Source organism: Oncorhynchus kisutch, linkage group LG10 (assembly GCF_002021735.2).
Source record: "Oncorhynchus kisutch isolate 150728-3 linkage group LG10, Okis_V2, whole genome shotgun sequence".
NCBI lineage: Eukaryota > Metazoa > Chordata > Actinopteri > Salmoniformes > Salmonidae > Oncorhynchus > Oncorhynchus kisutch.
Window position 1 is genome coordinate 26,485,308 of NC_034183.2, and position 16,417 is coordinate 26,501,724.

The following is a 16,417-nucleotide window of genomic DNA, read 5'->3' on the forward strand; positions in this document are numbered from 1 at the left end:
GAAGGAGGACGCCGAAGGGACATGGGGTCAAGGGAGGGTATTTCACAACTATGGAGAACAAAAACTGAGCAGTGGTCATTGTGTCAATTGAACCAGCCTGCTCACGTTAACCAATGTAAACAGCCCACATGTCACTTGGATAAAGAGCACTTAGTGCCTGCTGTTTTCAGCTCTTAATAAGGGTTTCCCTTGGTGACCAACAGAGAGTCATTCTACATTTTAGTCATTTAGCAGACACTCATATCCAGAGCAACTTACAGGAGCAATTAGAGTTAAGTGCCTTGCTCAAGGGTACATCAACATATTTTTCACCTAGTCGGCTCATGGATTCAAACCAGCGACCTTTCGGTTACTGGCCCTATGCTCTTTTCTGCTAGGCTACATTCGGAGTCCACAGCTAAATGCAGGATCTTTATGGCGTGACTAATGGACGAATGGACAGATCCATAGCTCCCCTCCGATTTCATTGTGGGGGACAATAACAATGTTTAACCTTCCACATGAAAATAGAAATAAGAAAGAAAAAAGCGAAAGAAAAAGGACACAGCCCTCCACACAACCTATCCAATCAGTCTTGCAAGAGAGAGAGCTTGGTGACAGCTTGGTAAGTAAGTGCTGTCTCGTATGACTGCTAAGTGTATCACTAACCATGATCAAAAAAGGCAACAGTAAAGATGTATGTAGCTCCCCATGAAAGATGCAGCGCCCCCCTTGGACCAATCAGTGTAATTTTGTAAATGACAGATCTCTATGGCAAGACTCATCATTCACCCACGTTTTGTTGAAATCGGGCCAGTGGTTAAGATATCGCGTGTGGCCAACTTACGTACAGTTGATTACTATAGCGCCCACCTTGGGCCAATCAGTGTAATTTTGTAAATGCCGGATCTCTATGGAAAGATGCATCATTCACCTAAGTTTTGTCAAAATCGAGCTAATGCTGTCTGAGATATCGCGTGTGACTAACTAACGTACGTACGTGCAAACATACGAACAGAGACAGAGACACAGTCGCCGCCCCGATTTCATCATGGAGGTCAACTACTCCAGAGGTTACATCTATCACCATTAGGTGTTTGCAGGTCTGTGACTGTGATTACTCTTGTGTTGTCAAGTGACCAGTGTAGACTAAATGTGACCCTTTGGCACCCTCTGCTGTCCAGGAGTCAGCTTTACTTCTGAGCCATAACAGTTCCGAGAGCTAGATCCCTTGATATATATATCAAGGGATCTTGATATATATATATATAAATAATCAAATAATTCTGTAGGTGGTTTGGTTGTGAATCCTGCACATGCATTTAGGACAGTAAGTCCTAATGTCCGAAAAATGCATTCAATTAATGTATTTCCTTTTTATGTTGCACTGACAATATCACAAAAGGGTTGCTCTCTCCAATTGGCACCTTTAAGTTTGGGTAAAATCTAAAATATTTTCCCCAGACAGTTATAAAACATCTGTGGTCCATTTTGTGTCTCTGTCAGGTTCCTGAGGTCACTATTGGCTTCAGTAGGAAAATACTCTAACATCTATCAAGGCTTTTTAGTCTCCCTTTCGGGAAAACATTTCAACTCTCAGGAGACTTCAAAAGCAATGTTCAAAAACAAATCTGCCATTTTTCAACAAGCGAGAACAAGAGAGAATCTTACAGTACTAGGATGTTGCCTGGGAACTCCAGGTATCTGAAACTGAGGTTATCCATCTAGTTACTGCATCTCAGTGCAAAAGGTGTCACTGCAGTCCCTGGTTTGAATCTAGGCTGCATCACATCAGGCCGTGATTGGTAGTCCCATAGGGCGGCGCACAATTGGCACAGCGTCGTCCAGGTAGGTTGCCATTGTGAAAAATAATTTGTTCTTAACTGACTTGCCCAGTTAAATAAAGGTTAAATAAAATACATTTTTTAATTTAGATCCTGTCAGTTACTGTTGCCTTTCAGGAGTCATTCATCAGTGGTTTCCTATTATGAGTATGCTATTAGCCTTTACAAATACACCAGCATATGGTGGAATTATCACATACCAACCAGATTTCCTGGGAATGCAGGCCTTTTAGTTTGAGGGTTCTTTAGATGGTGGATGGATGACTATGTATACAAACACTGGGGGCACTATTTTCGGCTGCCGTTAAGCCAGCTCAATTGTCAAACACATGCTTGTTTGCAATTCGACCTGTTAAAGGCGCCGTTCTTCTACACTGAAAAAAATATGAACGCAACATGCAACAATTTCAAAGATTGTACTGTGTTACAGTTCATATAAGGATAATCTGTCAATAATTTAAGTAAATTCATTAGGCCCTAATCTATGGATTTCACATGAGGAACACAGATATGCATCTTGTTGGTCACAGATACCAATGGTAGGGGCATGGATTAGAAAACCAGTCCGTATCTGGTGTGACCAGGGGGCCACCTGTGGAGGTCCTGGTCTGGCGTGGTTACACATGGTCTGTGGTTGTGAGGCCGGTTGGACGTACTGCCAAATTCTATAAAACAATGTTGGAGGTGGCTTTTGGTAGAGAAATTACATTCAGTTCTCTGGCAACAGATCTTGTGGACATTCCTGCAGTCAGCATGACAATTGAACACTCCCTCAAAACTTGAGACATCTGTGGCATTGTGTTGTGTGACAAAACTGCACGTTTTAGAGTGGCCTTTTTTTTGTCCCCAGCACATGGTGCACCTGTGTAATGATCATGCTGTTTAATCAGCTTCTTGATATGCCACGCCGCTCAGGTGGATGGATTATATTGGCAAAGGAGATATACTCACTAACAGGGATGTAAACAAATGTATGTACACAATTTGAGAGAAATAAGCTTTTTTTTTGTGTGTATGGAACATTCTTGGGATCTTTTATTTCAGCTCACAAAACATAGGACCAACACTTTACAAGTTGCGTTTACATTTTTGTTCAGTATAGTTTCTTGCAATAACCCTCTGTGACTGTAAAGAATATTTCTCTCAAAACTGTGATTCCTAAAAGATTTGTCCGGAGATTTGGTCAACTCCGTCAGACTTGTCTAAAATCCTAAATGAATCAGGAATGAGCAGGGTCAGCTATACCACAAGGACCACTTATTCATGTCCTTATTCATGTCCTTACATGTAGTGCAACAAGACCACTCACAATATTGGAATCACAATGGTCACAACCAAAACTGTCAACTCCATCTGCCTGATAGATTAAGATACATTTAGTTAAGGTTTTAGAGTCATAAAGAAACTGAGGAAAAACCAAATTGCTACTGTGTATTCCACTTGAATGAAGCAGAAAATGTCATCTTTGTCAAATCCAATCAAGCTTTATTTATACAGCACATTTCAGACATGGAATGCAACGCAATGTGCTTCATATTGTCATCTACCTAAAATATAAACTCAGTCAGATTTTTGTATAACGTCCACTCCGTCAGAGTGCTGAAAGGTCTGATGGTATGATTATGATTTAATTGGTGATTTTCAAATTAATTATTTTACATATTTTACAAAAAAAATGCCTGTTTTGAGAATCTGTTGTCTACTCTGCCAGTGGCTTGTCAACCCAATTAAAATAGATACTTTTTGATAAATATTCTTTTTTTTTTATCACTGTTCTAAAAACATATGTATTTTTAGTATTTGCTGTGCTAGCCCTTAAGGATAGTCTAATGTTTGCTTTATAAATGTAGTTTTAAGTTCTAAATCTAGAAAAAACATGCCAAAATGCAAACAAATTTCCCCTGGAGCATTAATGCTTTTAAACAAAACAAAAAACAGTTTGGAGAGTTGTATTAAATATTTGAATAATATAATGTTATAATTAAACAATCAAGGCCTTTAAACACTTGTTGGACAATAATTGTAAACATTTAATTGCTTTTATGATGTGTCATCAAAGTTGACATAAATCCAGTTAGATTATTATTTTTTATTTTTGGGGGGGTGGGGGAGGGGGGGTTGTTCCTTTACATGGTTTGTCCCCACTTTCAAGAATCCCTGAACTCTAAAAAAGCTAAATTATCTCTCAGCCTCATGGCAGAATGTGTAAAATAGCATGAGATTAGCTATAAAACAGCAACAAAATAAATCTGAACACTTGTACATTAATGTGGATGCGACCATGATTACAGATAATCATGACTGAATCATAAATAAGGATGAATGAGAAAGTTACAGAGGCATAAATATCATACCCCCTGAACAATGATTTTTGTAAGTTTGTAAGTTAAGCACTCATCATTAGTCACGATTCATTCAGGATTATCCGTAATCATGGTAGTATCAACATTAATGTACAAGTGTTCAGAAACATTTTATATTATTAATTACAATAAAAGTGACTACAAAATGACGCAATGCATTATTTACCATTAATTTCTATGTTTTAGCATCATTGTTCAAATAAATAAGTAGGGGAGTGTATATATGAAGGGTTACAGCAGGTTACAGCAGCCGGGTCACACTCTTTTCGCACCACTTCAATACAAAAGTGATTTTCGTAGAAGTTTAGGATAGCATTTGTGTTAAGCCTTGCCCTTTTCCTAACTTTAACCACAGTCTCATAACCTGCTATGTTAATTCTCCTAAACTGCTGTGTAAATTCTCCTAACTTGCTACCATGCATATAACATAACATATAACATAATTACTTCCTGTTATCCTCCAACAATTGACAAACCAATCAGAATAGAGCAAAGTAGTTACTAGGTAAAAAATGGATTACCATTATGATCCCAAAACAACTGATTCATCATATTTTAGAACTACACAACATTTAGAAAGCAACGTCTCCTATAAAATCATCCTAAACTCCTTTCAGTCATCCACTCAGAAAACATAACATTTGCCATAGTTTATCTGAGCAGTAAAGGGGGATAAAAAACTAAGATATTTTAGGGTCATATTTTGCCATACATACTGTCTACTAATCAAGATTAACATTTCACTAGAGATGCCTTATTTTGATCAACGCTGAGTATTAGAGCAGTATTTATGTCTGGGAGCATAATCTGTAGACCACCATATTAACGGGAAACACAAGTTTGTCAGATGACCCTGTCATACAATGTGTCCATACACACATTCTCTCTCACACACACACTGCCACTCGCCCCATGCAACTCCCAATCCCCAACCCAGTTTCCCAACTCAATACATCCAGATAAATAACATGTATAACATTTTTTAATTAAATAGTTAGTCAATATTATACCATGAACAAAATAGGTGTTCCAATTGTTTCAAAAACAACTGTTGTCATTCTGTTATTCTTCAAATATACGTACATTCAAGACATTATAGAATTATTTTCTCTAAAGGGAAGTCAATTCAATTTAATTGGGATCTTTGGATCCCACATTTGCAATATTGCACCAGAGGCAATATTTCTGCCTCCAATGGAAATGGAGTTGATTGTTCTTGAGAATCATGTTTGTGCAGAAGGCAGCCATGAGATCAAATGTGATTGTGTGACATTACAAAGGCACTGCAGCTATCCCTTATTTTCATCCCTTATCCCTAGATATAGTTCACTTCATTCAACATTTATAAACCCATCTGTCTTTGAGAAATTATATTTCTGAACAAAAGATGAAGAGAGCCAAACTCAGAGCCAGCCATGATGCATAGCGGACAATGATATCTTGTTGGAGGAGAGGAGAGTAGGAAATCAACAATGACCTGAGTACACAGATAGGTCCATTGGATAGTGTTTGTTGTGCCTGTGAGGATCTCCCTGGGGTAGGGCCTGTTCCCATGCCAGGTCACACTCCCTGATAGAGCGGCAAACAGATGTGCTGCTGCAGCACTACTCTACTCCCAGCAAGGAATGGCTCCTGCCTAATGCCTCAGAGGACAGAGCACAGACTGCACAGCCACAGCCATAAAACTAGCATGGATGGATGTGTAGCAGCAGTCAAACACAACTCCACTTACTTAAACAGAAATAGGGCATCGAGTAGGATGACCACTAACATTGGACTAATGAATTGCACTCAGATCCACACTGTATACTCTGTGAGATACACACTCCCCTTTTAAGGGGTATGTTACATATCATTATGAAAGTGGTTAATTCCACTGCTGTGCTAGGCCCAGATAGAAATAGCTTATTTGCTCTGGGTGGTTAATCTGAACAATATAGATCAGTTAATGTGTAACATAATCAATGTATCCCATTTAATGAGTGGTTTCAAAGAAAATCATAGCCCTGGGTGCAGTCCATCACAAAATGAATGTTGAGAAGCACTGAATATGTATTAAAACAGCTTGAAAAAAAGTGGAGATGAGATTTCTGGGAGAGTTCCAGTAGGCCAAGACAAATTAGGTTTAAGGAACGGGCAACATGTGGATGGATCCAACATTAAATGTGATCGACTTCCCTTTAGACCACTCTCTGTAAACATTTGATACAAATCAGATCGATACACATCAATAGAACTTATAGAACAAATAACAATAATTAAAGCAAATCCTGTAATAGTGTAATGTTGTCTCCGGCTGGAGAAGCCTGCTACTTTTAATTATCTAACAAATTCAATCAATCAATCAGTATGAAACTCCACCCACTTCTCTATAACAAGAGCAATACTCCTTCCCATACACTACCTTGTGCCCAATATAATGGTCCCTTCTCTGTCTCTCTCGAACTGGCCTAGTTCCTCCACTCCCACTAGTAGCATATTATGAATACTTAAATATATTTATATTCTGATAATATCATGCACACATGTACATTGCACAAACATAATTTATACAGTGAAATATGAAAGTATAATCAAGTGTATACAAATAAAGTGATGTTGCACATGAAGCTCCCCCCTACATTAGATAACAGTAGATATTTTCTCTGGCTAATTGTCTGTAAAAACAAACACTCATAAAGAGAAAACAATACATAGTAAATCTTATAAATCAAAAGGCATTGTTAAATTAAAACAAATAAACCATGGTCTGACTAGAACTACAAAAAAGGCCATTTTAAAATAGGTTACAAGAGCATTTATGACACAGAAAAACACATAATCTGAGAGCCAGAGAGAACACACTGTTAACGATCGATCATTTTTCTGTGACTGAAAAAAAAAAGCACCAGACAATGAATGCCTAGATTTACTTGTACACATGCATTGGATTAAGGGGTAGATATATAGGAATAAGAACTCAAACTTTGTGTTCCTCCTCTGAACAAATTGGGCTTTGAACAGTCTAAATTCCCCTTTCTCTAAATTAAACAAAGTTGAGGTCATGTGGAAGTAACCCTAAATCCCCCCAATTAAATCTAGTCCTGCTCTATATTCTCCTGAGTTACTCTGCTCTTCGAAAAGCACACCTCCCATAGGGAAGTCAAGCGCTTACAGCAGCTAGCTTTAATATCATCCCAAAATAATAAGGGACCAGGACCAGAGGTTGAGTTGACTGGCATGTCCAAGATGCTTGGAGTCATACCAAACCCATGTAAACACACATGAGGAAAGAGAACAGTCAGTCAGATTTTTTACAATTGAAAAAAATACCCATTACTTAATAATTGTCATCGCAATCACAGTACATTCACCTGGGCTGGTAGAAGCCTGTAATAGAACTTATCTTTCCTCTACTACACATAGCAATGTTCAGCTACTCAAACTCAAGTAATAACAGGGTTTAAACTGGGGAAAGGAAACCGATTGTGAGATAAACTTCCCCAATACCCCACAGCCTGGCGGGTTCTTTCTATACTATTGGCAAAATTCAGTGTGAATCCCCCCCCCCCATTCCCCTCTCCTCCCCTGTGCTGTGGCGCTGAACTCCTAAGTGTAGCCCAGATTCTCCATCTCGCTGCGGTAGCGCTGCTCCGACACCTTGCTCTTGTGCTGCTTACTCTCCAGGTGAAGGCGGAAGTTGGACTCCTCGCTGGCCCCAGAATTGCACATGGAGCAGTAGAACTGGCCGCTGGGCGTCACACACATGGCCAGGTCTCTGGGGATCCTCTGCCTGGGCCGGGGGTTGTAGTAGGGGGCTGGGTCACACATCAAGACATACACACCATAATGATGGAGAGTGAGTGATGGAGTGAGTGTTGAGCTGCTGCTCACCAGTGAACACTGTGTGAAAAGATGGAAGTGGCAGATAGATGCCAGGCACTGCATGGGGATGGAAGGCTGGCTGTGCATAGGATGAGCTTTCCACTGCCATGGCCATATGAATGTTACAAGAAGAAATACACATGTGTCCCACATTAGAAGAAGGGAGATGTACTGTATGTTGGTCAGAAAATAGATGCTCTGCTGTATCTGTGTGTATGGCTGGAGGCAACCATCACGGACCCTTGCAGAGTAATTCTGACAGACAAAGCACATTTCTCAGCGAGAGACTGTTCTATTTCTGGAATTAAATCAGCAAAGTCTCTGAGCCCTGAGGGAAGGGAAGCGAGTGGGTGCAGTTGTGTCCTATGATCCAAGGGGAGAAGGCCATGGTGCAGAGTATGTGGAGTGGGGTGGTGGGAGGTTGGGGGTGGATAATAATAATTAAAAACAATTGGTGGGAGTTTATATTTGTCCGATTTCACACATGCACAATTGTGTATAAATGTACATTTCGCGACTCTTCGGAGAGTGGTACGGGGATGAACAGTGGACTGTGAGGGCTCTGTCTGATGGACACCTGCCACCTGAGTAGGCTGTGTCTGTGGATCAGCAGAGTGGCTGTTGGTTGCTGTGCTTAGTGAGGGCCTGTGCTTAGTGAGTTCACAGTGACTAACCAGCCTCAGCCTCGGCCACCCCCTCAACTTTCCTACGACATTTCCCTGGTAAAGGTGGTGATGAGAGAGGGGTATTCACTGCTGCTACGACCATGGAGCAAAAAACAATAGCCTCCACCTGCTTGCTGCCTGGACATGTGATATACATATACATATTCACATGCATATCAGTCTCATTCACCAGCCGTCAAAGGCTTCATTGGTATCAATGAAAAGGAAATGGGCAACCACATCTACCCTCAAACATATACTGTACCTTCTGAAGAAGACTATGAACATCCCTGAATTCATCTGATCGTTATGGGCCGTTCTGGCTCTGACAAGGCTTACTTGTCCAAGGCTTACTTACTTTACTTACATCTGATCTGTACATCAAAATTGTGGAACAACAACACATTTTTCCTTATATATTGTTAAAAGTTATTTGCTGTTTGGTCATACTTTATTACTGGTATGTCTTTGGTTCAGTGTGCTGTACCTGGCATGGCAGGAGGCACCTGTGAGGTCCTGCGGTTCTTGATCAACTTGTACTCGCTCCCCTCTTTCTTCGGACGCCTCTGGACACACTCAGTTGACTCTCTGAAAAATGTATAGATCACGTTACTGAGAGCAAGTCTTTAGAGTAACCCATGTGCAGTTTATAAACCTAACAGTCCTTAAATATCTAACAATAATAGCCACTATGATGGACAACATAATGGAATGCATCTTTCAAATGCTTTTGCATTTTTCTTTAAATGGAAGCATTGAAACATAATCTGGATTGCATTTCATATAACAGGGCATGGCTGAAGGGGCAGGATTTCTGTGTTAAGTATGGTTGGTTTAATGGCCATGTGCACATTGCATCTGTTGTTTGTCTTCCTGGTGGTAGGTGGGGAGGCAGTAGAAACACCCACTCACATGATGCTACTGCTCTGCTGGGCCTCAGCCAGCCGCAGTCTCTTGGCATGGTTCTTGCCCTGGTAGTGCGCCTGAGCCACGGCAGGTGAGCTGAACGAGGCGTCACACAGCTTGCAGTAGTCGTTCTCCGTGGCTAAGATCACCCTGCTGGCACCGTTAAATGACACCGGCTGAACAAAAAACAATGAGTGAGTTTATACAAAGGGCTCTTTCACCAGCCAAAATGACACTCTTGCCAGTTCCAACGCTACATATCAAAAGAGTTAAAAACTTCAGTGCTGACAGTTTTCTACAAACCATCATGGATGTTTCTAATGAGGAGATTCTATTTGATTGCAGTTCTCTAGATCAACAACAGAGATCCAAACAGTGAATGTGCGGAAAATGCACAGGCCTTATACTTGCTCATACAGTATTATATTTTGCTGAACAAAAACACATTCCTTGTGCCAATGCCAAGCGTTACCTGTTTTGGAGTTGTACTCTCAGTTGGTGGAGTCGTGAGGGGTTGCTGGGAAACTGGTTCTATTACCTCTGGAATCCTGATGGCAGGCAGCTGCTGGCTGCCTGCATAAAAATTTCTCAGCTTCTTACTGTGGTTTTTACCCTGGAGAAGAGACAATGTATGATTCAATCCCACAGCCACAGTTCAGTCCACTCATCGTCATTGTCATAGTGTCATAAACCAAATCATTGCATCATCAGTGAGCGCAAGGGTTAAGCATTCCTTGTTCTACTTACATTTATGAGGGGATAACAGTGATGACTGACATGCCCAACAAACAAACATTTTTTCTTTATTTTATTTTTATTTCACCTTTATTTAACCAGGTAGGCAAGTTGAGAACAAGTTCTTATTTACAATTGCGACCTGGCCAAGATAAAGCAAAGCAGTTCGACACATACAATAACACAGAGTTACACATGGAGTAAAACAAACATACAGTCAATAATACAGTAGAAAATAAGTCTATATACAATGTGAGCAAATGAGGTGAGATAAGGGAGGTAAAGGCAAAATAAGGCCATGGTGGCGAAGTAAATAGAATATAGCAAGTAAAACACTGGAATGGTAGATTTGCAGTGGAAGAATGTGTAAAGTAGAAATATAAATAATGGGGTGCAAAGGAGCAAAATAAATAAATACAGTAGGGGAAGAGGGAGTTGTTGGGCTAAATTATAGATGGGCTATGTACAGGTGCAGTAAGCTGCTCTGACAGCTGGTGCTTAAAGCTAGTGAGGGAGATGTGTTTCCAGTTTCAGAGATTTCTGTAGTTCGTTCTAGTCATTGGCAGCAGAGAACTGGAAGGAGAGGCAGCCAGAGGAGGAATTGGCTTTGGGGGTGACCAGAGAGATATACCTGCTGGAGTGCGTGCTACAGGTGGGTGCTGCTATGGTGACCAGCGAGCTGAGATAAGGGGGACTTTACCTAGCAGGGTCTTGTAGATGACCTGGAGCCAGTCGGTTTGGCGACGAGTATGAAGCGAGGGCCAGCCAACAAGAGCGTACAGGTCGCAGTGGTGGGTAGTATATTTGGTGACAAAACGGATGGCATTGTGATAGACTGCATCCAATTTGCTGAGTAGGGTGTTGGAGTCTATTTTGGAAATGACATCGCCGAAGTCGAGGATCGGTAGGATGGGCAGTTTTACGAGGGTATGTTTGGCAGCATGTGTCAAGGATGCTTTGTTGCGAAATAGGAAGCCAATTCTAGATTTAACTTTGGATTGGAGATGCTTAATGTGAGTCTGGAAGGAGAGTTTACAGTCTAACCAGACACCTACGTATTTGTAGTTGTCCACATATTCTAAGTCAGAACCGTGCAGAGTAGTGATGCTGGACGGGCGGGCAGGTGCAGGCAGCGATCGGTTGAAGAGCATGCATTTAGTTTTACTTGTATTTAAGAGCAGTTGGAGGCCACGGAAGGTGAGTTGTATGACATTGAAGCTCGTCTGGAGGGTTGTTAACACAGTGTCCAAAGAAGGGCTAGAAGTATACAGAATGGTGTCGTCTACGTGGAGGTGGATCAGAGACTCATCAGCAGCAATACACTAAGTGTACAAAACATTAGGAACACCTTCCTAATATTGAGTTGCACCCCCCTTTGCCCTCAGAACAGACTCAATTTGTCAGGGCATGGACTCTACAGGGTGTTGAAAGCGTTCCACAGGAATGCTGGCCCATGTTGACTCCAATGCTTTCTACAGTTGTGTCAAGTTGGCTGGATGTCTTTTAGGTGGTGGACCATTCTTGAAAAACACGGGAAACTGTTGAGCGTGAAAAACCCAGCATCTTTGCAGTTCTTGACACACTCAAACCGGTGCGCCTGGCACCTACTACCATACCCGTTCAAAGGCACTTAAATCTTTTATCTTGCCCATTCACACTTTGAATGGAACACATAGACAATCCATGTCTCAATGGTCTCATCTACACTGATTGAAGTCGATTTGAGTGACATCAAAGGGATCATAACTTTCACCTGGATTCACCTGGTCACTCAATGTCATGGAAAGAGCAGGTGTTCCTAATGCTTTGTACACACAGTGTAGTTGACATCATTGAGAAACATTTTCTGCCATAAAAATATATGTGTTGGGGTAGGCCTACAAGTAAGCTTGTCCCCAGGCCCAATTGCTACCACATGTACCCTAATCTCTGGTGGACGAGATTAGGGTACAAGCTACATGTACAGTAAATCAGCTCACCTGGTAGTGGGCCTGTGCCTGCTGGGCAGAGTTGAGGGTGACGTTGCACAGTTTGCAGTACAGAGGCTTACACAGCTCATCCAAGGTAGCGTCCTGGTCTGTGGCCCCAATCTGAGCCTCTTCCTCCTGGGGCTTGGTGCTGAGGGCCACCTGGGCAGTTGGAGGTGGGACAGGGCAGGGGACAGGGCAGGGGGGGCCCTGCATCAGCTGGAGGTGAGCGGGTGGTTTGGCAGACAGAGGGCTGTAGAGGGGGAAAAGGAGGGGGTCCGGGGCCACTACCACTGGTGTAGACGGCCTGAGGGTCTGTGGAGGGGGTCCAAGGGTATGTGTAGAAGGCATTGGCTGGAACAACGGCTGTTGCTGGCCAAAAAGGCTCATTGAAGGCGTCAGCATAGACTCTGGTCCTGAGGGCCAATGCAATGATGGCAAAGTATGTATTAGACTAGATTCTACACTTATTATAGCCATGTAATGGCTGTATAACATTGGGAGGAAGCAAGAACTACAGTCATCAACTGTGTTCATTTCTCCCTAGTGAAACTGACACTAACAAATAGAACAATGGTGGGTTTCACAGTCCAGCAGTCATTGTGAATATTACACTTCCCCTGCAGTCAAGCATGGGCTCTGCTCCTTGCGAAAATAAGTTCCTCAATCATCTCTTGATCTGGTGCTGATTCAAACAGACTATTGCCTGCTTGACTGGATACATTTCAGGCAATCATGTGTGGCCACATTTTTTCTGCATAAGGGTTGATGTGGGGGATGGGTCAGTGGCTGTGCTCATGTCTGATGTTTCTGCTGCATCAACTCAGATTGGAGACCCAATAACAGTGTGGGATGTTTTTGATTCCAGCAGCCATGCAGTGACACCAAGTGAATGGCATGCTTGAAATGGAACTTTCCGATAACAAACAAAATTATTTTCCCGGCAATACTAGGCCCACTGTATACATCAATGTTATTCTGATAAATAACATAATGTAATCCAAACACCTGAAAATTCTCAAATATGAGTGTGACATCTTTTTTCCAAGAAAATATACATATACAAAAAATATACATATACATGTTTTCTGGGTTTTTCAATGAAGTAGAAACCAAACTGCTAATCTGCTTAGCCTTGCGGTCCAGTATACTGTAAACTGCTTTCCTCATGCAGAGTAACAAGGAGACAAACCTGAATCACATGCTCATTGGAGAATATAGCCTAATCCCCAAAATAGTCAGGAACCTACATTGTCATAGCCCAAGGTCAAAGTAAAAGTAATATTTTTTAATCTTGGGTATAAAACACTCCTCCTGAGACATAACACTGGGATCTCAAGTAAAATGCAAGTCCTGGGATATTAATGAGCATAGTAGTCATTGGCCATGTATCATGAGGGATGGCCTTGGGTCTCTGTGTTGGAGCGAATTAGCTTAATAAGAAAAGTATTTGGGGGTTTTAAAGGAGAGGGTTCTAATTCTATCATTTGGTATCTGTACAGAAAAAAAAATAACCAAGAACCTCCAAAAGTTGAATAGCCCTTCACAGTGAGAGGTGTTTGTCACATACTTATAGTTATTTCATGCCTTTTATACTGTCACCTCTGCCACATCAATTATGGAGTGAAAAGTGTATGCCTCATGCAGTGGAATCAAGTGCATGACTAGTCTTTGAATGGAGAAAGGTTGAAGGGAACTCATAAGAACTTCATATTTTAATTAGAGAATTACAGTCCTCTTACTCTGACAAGCACTTTGCTACACTCGCATTAATATCTGCTAACCATGTGTATGTCACCAATAAAATTTGATTTGATTTGCGAAATGTTAAATGCATTGCAAAGTCTCACGATAGACATGGTTTTAGCATGGAGATGTGTTGAAAGACCCTGAGACCTATGGTATTTTGTTAACACTCGGTCATGCAGATAACAGATTAATTGCCTCTTAAACGTACCCATTAGTTAGCCTAGTTAGAGATGGCAACACAGCAGTTAGGCTATTGAGTTAGCAGTCTGAAAGGACTCATTATTGCCAGTTCAAGTGAGCGATAGTTGACACGAAGACTATAGGCTAAGATTGGGGGGCAGCTTGGAGGCTGTCATAAAACAAGACTGAATGATCAAATCTGTCAATACTAATGTTTACCAATAAAGCTATATGAAATCAGGGTATAGTACAAAATGAAGTTGCTTATCAAGCATTTATAACATCTCCAGGGATGTGACCTGCCAGACTCAGCTCTTTCAACCTATTTTAGTGGACAATGCCATTTCATCTGATTACAGCAGACTGAATAGACCAACTCAATACAATTAGGTCTTGAAAGATGATGTTGCAAAATATGCTATATAAACAGGTTTAACCACTTAAGAGAATATAGAACAAGGTAAACTCAAGTCCAGACCCAAGCTGTTATTCATAATAATCATTATCAACACCATTATCATCATGTGAATAATGTACACTACACCATGGTGTGTCAATGAGCTTGTGCCATGACAAGAGTAGACAGATTTCAAGAGTTGGGAACCGAGACTGTCAAAAACGTGGTCCTCCCCCTAAACAAGGGGACCATCATGTCATTCTACACCCACCGGTCTGACCATTATTACTTTAGCTGATTTTACATGAAACACCAATCCACCACATCACACCTGCACTGAAAGAGAATGAGGAACAGTGATGGTGCTGTGGATACAGCAAATCAACACATTTTTGTTGACATATATTTTGGGTTGAATTGATCAGCAACCTCTGATTACTGATTTAATTTCAACATGACTGTTGGTCTAATCTCTTCAAATTAATGGGAAGGCTCAACCTCGACAAAAATGTTTTATAGCTGTACACTAAGCTGTACACTAACATACAGTATAATACCAACATGTTTACACCCTCTTAAATCAGAAAATTGCACTGGTTACATTTTAGCTGAGGCTGCATGCATCCATCCATTCGCAGTGTCACGGCTACTGACAGCAATGAATGCGACCCTTTTCCTACCTGGTAACCGGGCGAAATAATGTCTGTTATTCCGATAGTTTAAAGGCACCGAATTTCCGTAATAATCGGCACTTTGATAATAAGAAGCATCTCTATTCTTGACATGTAACGCCATCATTGCATCCTGGCCAACTTCGAACCAGTTTAGACGTGAGAACCCAGCAAGCTACTTTCACTGGGGAAGAGGAGGGGTGTGTTTTCAGAGTTATACACTATTCTTTTTACATTGGCTACATTTTAGTAAAGCCTTTCATAATAAACCCCAAACATGATAACCACACATTTAAAACATTTGGTAAAGGCGAGTCTTTGAAAAATATGCTTTATGCGTGTGTTGTTCTCTTGTTGGTACAGTCCATTTACTGCATTCAAGCTATCCGACATTTGGAAATTCATGGTCACCCCAGCGCTAACGCACTACATTTATACTCAGTATTAGGGTAGTATAGGACTTGGTCTTGAAAAATCGAGTGATAACTCTTTATACTCAGTATTAAGGTGGTATGTGATTTGATCTTGACTAAACCAGGGAAATTATGAACTCGACTAGTTTAGGGACAGTTCGAGGTGTCATGAAAAAAAGGCATCCCCCAACGTGAAAAATATTTTCACATGACCCTCCCCTTGTACTGTAAAATAAATTTGCACCCCTCCTCATAGAATTAACTCAAAATAATGTTTACGACCACAAATATCAATAACAGTAGCGACCCTGTGTTTATAAACGTGGATATTGATTTTGCTACTTAAACATGTTTTTGTGGCATGGTCAATGCCACGCAGGGCTATGGGCTGGATGGTTATAGAAAAAATAGACAGATACTTCACCGGATGTATAAATGTGAAACATCCGCTTGGCATTTCGACTCACTACAAAATTATGTAGTGAGAGGAAGCCCAGTGGCCAGCAGTTGGAAAGGATGAAAGCAGATGGATTTTGGCAGGCATTCTGCTAATTTTCTCATTGATAAAACATTTGATCTCAATACCGTTTGCTGTTCCCAAAGCTAGAATCTGTTTTGAATAGAGTTGACTAAGTTTTATAGACTTTGCCCTTTACTAACGTTTTTACAAATCATGTTGTTCAG

The 16,417-nt window shown here is 41.1% G+C and overlaps 1 protein-coding gene across 6 annotated transcripts; it reads right to left on the reverse strand.

Annotated features, from left to right (window-relative positions):
• Nucleotides 1–3,554: 3,554 nt before the first annotated feature.
• Nucleotides 3,555–15,499, reverse strand: LOC109897962 (zinc finger matrin-type protein 3-like). Of its 6 annotated transcripts, none has more exons than XM_020492664.2 (6): nucleotides 15,330–15,499; nucleotides 12,336–12,739; nucleotides 10,094–10,234; nucleotides 9,628–9,797; nucleotides 9,203–9,303; nucleotides 3,555–7,958 (listed from the first exon to the last, which is right to left on the reverse strand). In XM_020492664.2, exons 1-6 carry the CDS (start codon nucleotides 15,445–15,447, stop codon nucleotides 7,924–7,926), a joined length of 969 nt encoding a protein of 322 aa, XP_020348253.1. In that variant the 5' UTR covers nucleotides 15,448–15,499; the 3' UTR covers nucleotides 3,555–7,923. The 6 variants fall into 6 exon arrangements, with proteins under 6 accessions (XP_020348253.1, XP_031689264.1, XP_031689265.1 ...); XM_031833404.1 differs by having other exon boundaries at nucleotides 3,555–9,089; XM_020492663.2 differs by having other exon boundaries at nucleotides 5,151–7,983.
• Between the last annotated feature and the right edge of the window lie 918 nt (nucleotides 15,500–16,417).